This window comes from Humulus lupulus, chromosome 9, assembly GCF_963169125.1.
Source record: "Humulus lupulus chromosome 9, drHumLupu1.1, whole genome shotgun sequence".
NCBI lineage: Eukaryota > Viridiplantae > Streptophyta > Magnoliopsida > Rosales > Cannabaceae > Humulus > Humulus lupulus.
The window spans coordinates 128,524,374-128,531,406 of NC_084801.1; the positions used below are offsets into that span (position 1 = coordinate 128,524,374).

Genomic DNA, 7,033 nt, shown 5'->3' on the forward strand with positions numbered 1-7,033 from the left:
GACTGTGTGAATAAACTTAATGTAAATATTGCTGTGGCATTAATTTCTTGTGAATAAATAAATAATAATGAGAAAATGTCAGTACCTGTTTTAACAAGATTATTTTATATGAAAAACATTAAACCAAGAAAATATTAATTAAACAACAATAAATAACATTAATACAAATCAATATAATAAAAAAAAAGGTTACAAGCTTGAGCATATTTGGTAATGATAAAGTCAGTCTTGAATGCATCCCAATCAGATTAGCACATACTCAAAACCACGCTCCCCAATTCATGTTCCATTCCATATATATATGTACTTCTCTCTCTCTCTCTCTCTCAAACCCTAACCCTAATATTTTTTTTTCATTGACTAACAATTCTAGCAACAATAACAGTAATATCATCAAATTTCCCTCCAGTGCAGGGCTGCCCGGCCTTTGTGGCTGCTTCAGAAAAAGGACTCTTTCGATCCTTCTTTAAAGAGTAATGACGAGAATATTCGGCCAGCCAAAAAGCATCACTGAGATTGGGAGGTGTCCTCAAAACCTCTTCTATGTCCGAAACAAACATGTTATCGAAAAGTCCATCGGTTCCCAAAATGATAATATCTCCTGGTATCACCGCGATCTTCACTTCCACGGCGCACTCAGGGGTGTCCCTAGAGTTGCCCAGCTGATAGGGCGCGTTGAATCTCCACTGCTGAGTCGGCGACCGGTAGATAAACTTGTTGTTCCTGAACAGCATGAATCCGCTGTCCCCAACATTGACCGCATGCAAAACGCCGTTGTTGAGACGGAGGATGCAGGCGGTGGAGGAGCCTTGAATGTTGGCCTTAGCGTTGGCCATGAAAGCTTCTTCGAGAATCTGTCTGGGATGAGTGATATCATTGTCGACGATGGCGTTTATGCAGCGGTTCATGAGTTGGCGAGCGTACTCGCCTGCGTCGATGCCTCTTTTAGCCCAGCCACCGATTCCGTCCGCCACTCCGATGATCTGCTTGTCTTCGCAGACGAAGTGAGCATCTTCTCCTATAATTTCATCTTTAGGAATGTAATAACATTCACAAACCATCTTCATCTCATGATCGATCTCCATCACTAACTTCCTAATTGTTTTTTTTTCTGCGTGTGTGATTTTGTTCTCTGAAAAATATATATGTGTTTTCTTGAATGATCTCTCTATATATAATATGCGTACTCGTGATATAGCTAGTTCAATATATATAATAAATTCGAACTAGCTAACAAATATATGTTTTTTAAATCTGTCCAAATATCTCGCTTATTATTAAGATATAATATTTGGCTAGTTTTAATTATAAACTTAAACAATTTTTAGATTTTAAAAATAAATTATCCTTTTAAAAAATATATATAAAAAAATATATCAATGGCAATTCGTAATAATAAGATCGATGAATTGTTACTGATCAAATCCATTATAAAATTAATTTCCAAATTTTAAATTCAACGAAATATATATATATTTTTATTTCGATAAACTGTTTTCTTTTTATACAGATCTTTTTAATAGATAGACGGACATGGACAATTTCACATTTTCATATACTAAAATAGGACCAATTAATTCAAATTTTAGAAAATTATAAATGTTATAAATTAAAATTTTCAAGGTTGTCAATTGAGATATAATTTATGCAAATATGTACTCTTAAAAAGAAAAAGAAAAAATCAAACAAAATAACAACTTTTACCGCCAATTGATTTTTAAAACTTAAAATATCATTCAAATAATTATAGTTTTTCCCCTTATCTATGTCGTTTTTTAATAGTTGTTATTTTCTTTTACTCATGTCGTTTTTAAATAATTATTGTTTTTCCCAAATGTTTGATGTTTTTCCTTACAAAAGTCATTTTATTATTTATTGTTGTCTTTCATTTTTAATGTCATCTTAAACATTGTCATTTTCCATAGTTTTTTTTTTCATTGTCGTTTTACAGCACTATTATGACATTGTAATTTTTAATGTAATTTCATTAATTTCTCTACGTTCTTATTATTATGTGTAAAATTGTTTGTAGTCCAAAATATACTTACTTGTGACGAGGGCCGGCCTGAATATTGGACCCAACAAATATTAAAGATTAGGGGCCATTTTTATATGAAGTTTCTAAACGTATATAGTGTTTTTCAAATTATTTTTTAAAAAATTGGTCCTTAGGCTAAGGGGTCCTAGGCGTGGGCCTAGCTCGCCTTAGCTCAGGGTGTAACACCCTAAATTCTAGCTATAATTGTAGAAAATATAGATGTTGAAAAATTAACGTAATAAATCATAAAAAGTGTTGCCTTCGTTATTGATAATTTAAAATAAATATAACCCGGGTTTAGGAAAAATAAATAATAGTATTTACAATAAAATAAAATTAAAAATAGGAGACATTAAATCATAAAGTTCATAATTTCACAAGAAAATAACACGTAGCTATACGACCCCCACATATTCACACCAGTCTTGTTATTGGGAATCTACTCACCACCAGTCATCTAAGCTTAACTTATTCTGCAAAAATAAAATAAATGAATGAACTTCTAAGCCCTATAACGAAAATACACAGCAATTCATACAAAAATCAATCATAAACTCACAACGAATAATTTCACATACAATGCTATATGCATAACAAAAATTAAGGTCATAATCTATCCTATATCACCGTCATACTAAAAATCACACATAGATCTAGATCATAAATTATACCCTATCATCATAACATTAGTCATAAACACATCATAAATAACAAATCATATAATCACATAGTCATAACAATCATACCATCAGTTCATACAAGAGTTCATAACAACGCTAATTTATATAAATCATGCAAGATCAAAATATATCCTAGGTCATAGGTCATAGTCATAATAATAAGACAGATATAATCAGAAGATAAGTACTTATATAAGGGTGGCAATTAAGCCCCGGACATAAGTCCATCATACAAGTTTGGCAACTGAGCCTACCGGACATCAACTTAGGTCTGCCATACAAGTTTGGCAACTAAGCCTACCAGACATAAGCCTGTAATACATCATTGGACACCTTAGGTCCAACCATACTTACCCTTTTATTGTACCTGAAATGTTAGGTCATACAAAACATAAACTAAGTCATAAACTAAACTACCTAATTTTCCTTACCTTGAGTGTGGTGCACAAAAACTATACTTGAGTTTTTTTTAGGGTTTGTGAATTTGGGATAGAGAAAATAGTGATGATTTGTTGTAGTTTAGAATATTTGATGAGTAGTAGTAGTGGATAGAGTAATGATGGGTTAGGATATTATAGTTGATGTTGTTGAGTGGACAAGTGAAGAAATTTGGGTATGGAGGAGTAAGATTTATGTTTTAGAGAGTATAGGATAGTAGAAAGTGGTAGAGTTTATTGATGGTTTGTTGTTTTTTGTTACACCATTTGCTACCCATGATAGGGTATTTATAGTGGCTAGCAAACTTTACATTTGTGGATAGAATTATTTGTTCTAGATTTTTCTAGTGTATTTGATTTACAAATACAATTTCTAGATTATTCTACACAATAAAGAGTCTAGACTATTCAAGCATATAGCTCCTAGGAAGTTCTAGACTATAGTGTGTTATCCAATAAATTAGCATTTGTGACGTGGCAGATAATCTCTTGACACGTGGCTGATACCTGGAAGGCGTCTGCTAGAGTATCGACCAGGATGCACAACAGAAGCAGGACAAGCCTGTCTTACCCACGACCAGTCTGGTCGGTAGTTCCGCAGGCAAGGCAACAATTTTGGGAAGATCTTTGTGAATCCCGAATTTATCTCATGAAATCTTCTGGATATCCCATTATTCAGGGGATAATATCTGTAACAATATTTTGTAACCCTCCATGAGCCTATAAATAGCAAGAGATAGCTCAAGGGAAGGGCCCTTTGATTTTTTGAGCTTCTGAATCATAGAGATTATAGAATTTCTCCTAGTAAACTTGTATTGTTTGTCAGAAGTGTTGAAACTCATTGAACCCAAGTTCTCTGATCACACTTTTGATTCCATATCAATATCATTCTAAGTGGACGTAGGTCATTTCCAGATCCTGGGGCCGAACCACTATAAATCACTGTGTTTTCTTTACTTTTGTCATTACGTTATTCTCTATACATTCGTCTATATCATTCATATTTTGACTCCGTGTCAGTTGGCTAAATCGTGGGTCAACATTCTGGTGCTTTCATTGAGAGATTGATTTGTTGCTGTTAAGAAAACCAATGGCGAAAGCAGGAAGGAAAACTGGGCCGGCAACTGCCGCTGCACCGTCGAACCCACCACCTCCTCCTCCACCTGCAAGCATGGCGGAAGATGAGCCGCAACTAGATTTTGAAGAGGAGGAAATGGACGATGCGACGCTGAAGAGCACCCTGGGCGCGTTGCAAGAAGAATTGGCTAGTCTGAGGGCCAATCAAGAGACTGCCGCAGAAGTTATGGTGCGATAGCAGCAGGAGCTTGATCGTCAGCGGGCGGAGTTGAGCGAGAGACAAGCAGAGGTGGATCGCCGTCAGACCGAGGCCATGGCAGCCCTTGAAGCAGCCTTGCTGTTGGCTAGAAATCAGGCCGCACCTGCCTCGCAGCCTAACCAACCTGAAAATGGGCCACCTCAGAAGGGTCCCAATCCTAGCCCACCAGTTCAGCCTTCAAGTCCGCAAAGGCCTGAGCAGCCTCAGACGCCCCATGACGATGTCCCGTTGGACCCCGAGGCAAATCCGCCATCCCACGCTGCTCGGGGTAATTCCCCGCAGCAAAGGCAGAATAGGACCGAGCGTCAGCCTCGTAGTCCTAGGCGCCATGAGAATGACAGGCCAAACCAAGCGAACAGAGGTCACTACCCTCCTGGTAACAGAAGAGACTCGGAACTAGGCTCTGCGATCCGTGGACCCCCACGGCATAACGATGCACGGGGACACCGCGACTAGCGCAGGCCACCCTCTAACGCTCGGGGCGTTTCTGCCAGAGACGGTACCAGAGGGAACAGTCAGTCTCACCACAACCATTCAAGGTTCAGAGATGGTCATGGGTACAATGAGGCCGACTCAGGCAAGGGGAATGCTGGTGGGAGGAATGGAGAAAGAGGTAAAGACAGGAGCCAAATACCTCAAGGTGACCAGCCAAATAGACAAGATGCTCGGGGGCAGCCCAGACAAAATAATGTCTTCAACCGGCTCGGAGGTAGCGAGCAACGAAGAAGAGAAGAGGACCTGAGAGATGTACTTAATGATCGTCGAGAAAGGCACGGCGAGAACATCCCCCCAGCCATAGAGGCCACCACAATTCCTGCCGCAGTGCAAGCCCAGATAGACGCACTCAATCAGGCTGTGCAGCAGCTGGTCGGAGGAAGGACTTCTTACATCGACCACGACAGGAGGAAAGGTACTCCTTTCGTCTAGAGGATAGCTAACGCCGAAACTCCCAGCAAGTTCAAAATGCCTACGCTCCCAAACTTTGATGGATATGGGGACCCAGTCTCGCATGTGAATAAATTTGAGATTCAGATGGACATTCAGAAAGTGTCCGAAGACGCTCGGTGCAAGATCTTCCCTGCAACACTTTATGAAGCAGCACAGGAGTGGTTCTTTAAGTTCCCACCTGCAAGCATAGTTTCCTGGGAAATGTTCGTAAGGGAGTTCTACGGACAGTTCTATGCGGGTCGTGTGCACCCAACCGAAGCAAACCAGCTGGTCAAAATCCTCCAGCAGGATGGAGAATCACTGAAGGATTACATCCAGCGCTTTATGCGAGCAGCAGCTAGAGCAAAGACAGTCGGAGATGAAGGAAAAATGATGGCTATAACCACAGGAGTGAGACGTCGTTCGCCTCTATGGAAGAGTCTTCGTAAGGACGGGGTTAGAACCACCCAGGAGTTCTTGGACCGAGCTGATCGTTATATCAAGCTCGAAGAGGCCATTGCTGATGATGGAAAACCCTCGAACAAGGGTAAGAAGGCCGCCGAACCCGCCAAAGCCGCCAATGGTTCCAAACCTGATGGCAACGGCAAAGGCAACGGGCACAACAACGGTAATGGCAAGAACGGTGGGAAACGGCCGCACAATGAGCCTTCAACCTCCGATAATAAACGAGCCAAGGGTAATCGTTATGAACCTAGGTTCACTAACTACACTACCCTCATCGAGTCTCGGGGAGAGGTTTACCAGGCCACAAGCTCTAGTGTACCTTACAAGAAACCTGGGCCCATTCGAAAAGACATTTCGAAAAGAGACACTACCAAGTTCTGTCGTTACCATAACGACTACGGACATGACACTAATGAATGCAACCAGTTAAAAGACGAAATCGAGTTCCTTATTAGACAAGGACACTTGAGAAGGTACGTGCGGGCCTCGGGAACTTCCCAACGAGAAGCTCCAGGTGGCAACGAGCAGACGTCCACACGCCAACGCTCGCCACCATTACAGCCTGCCCCCGTAGCCGGAACACTCTTAACCATCTGTGGAGGCCCGCACCTCGCGGGAAATAGCGGAAAGGCTAGAGAACGATATGCTTGGACTCTACGTCACGACCAGGACATCGAGATGATGACTGTGGAGGACCGTGCGCCAAAAAAGGCTCGCTCAGAGGAATATGGGATAACCTTCTCTGATGGCGATGCCCAACACGTCCGGTTCCCACATTCCGATCCGCTGGTCGTGGACATCCAGATGGCCAATATGATGGTAAAAAGAGTACTGGTCGATACAGGAAGTTTAGTGAACATCCTGTATAAGTCAACACTGGAACGCATGAAGTTGTCTGTAAAAGACCTGGAGCCCTGCAATCAAACCATATACGGCTTCTCTGGAGAAGGACTCGCCCCAGCCGGAATGATCAAACTCCCAGTAACAACGGGTACAGTGCCTGCCTCAAGGACATTACTCACCACTTTTGTAGTGGTCGATTGTCCTTCAGCATATAACGCCGTTATTGGAAGGCCCATACTGGTTGATCTAAGGGCCATCATCTCCATGTGGCACCTAGCCATGAAGTTCCCAACGGACACAGGGGTAG

General features: G+C 41.1%; 1 protein-coding gene across 1 annotated transcript; it reads right to left on the reverse strand.

Annotated features, from left to right (window-relative positions):
• Positions 1-353: 353 nt before the first annotated feature.
• Positions 354-1,085, reverse strand: LOC133800040 (probable protein phosphatase 2C 55). The gene has a single exon (XM_062238018.1). The coding sequence runs from the start codon at positions 1,083-1,085 to the stop codon at positions 354-356; it is 732 nt and encodes a 243-aa protein (XP_062094002.1).
• Between the last annotated feature and the right edge of the window lie 5,948 nt (positions 1,086-7,033).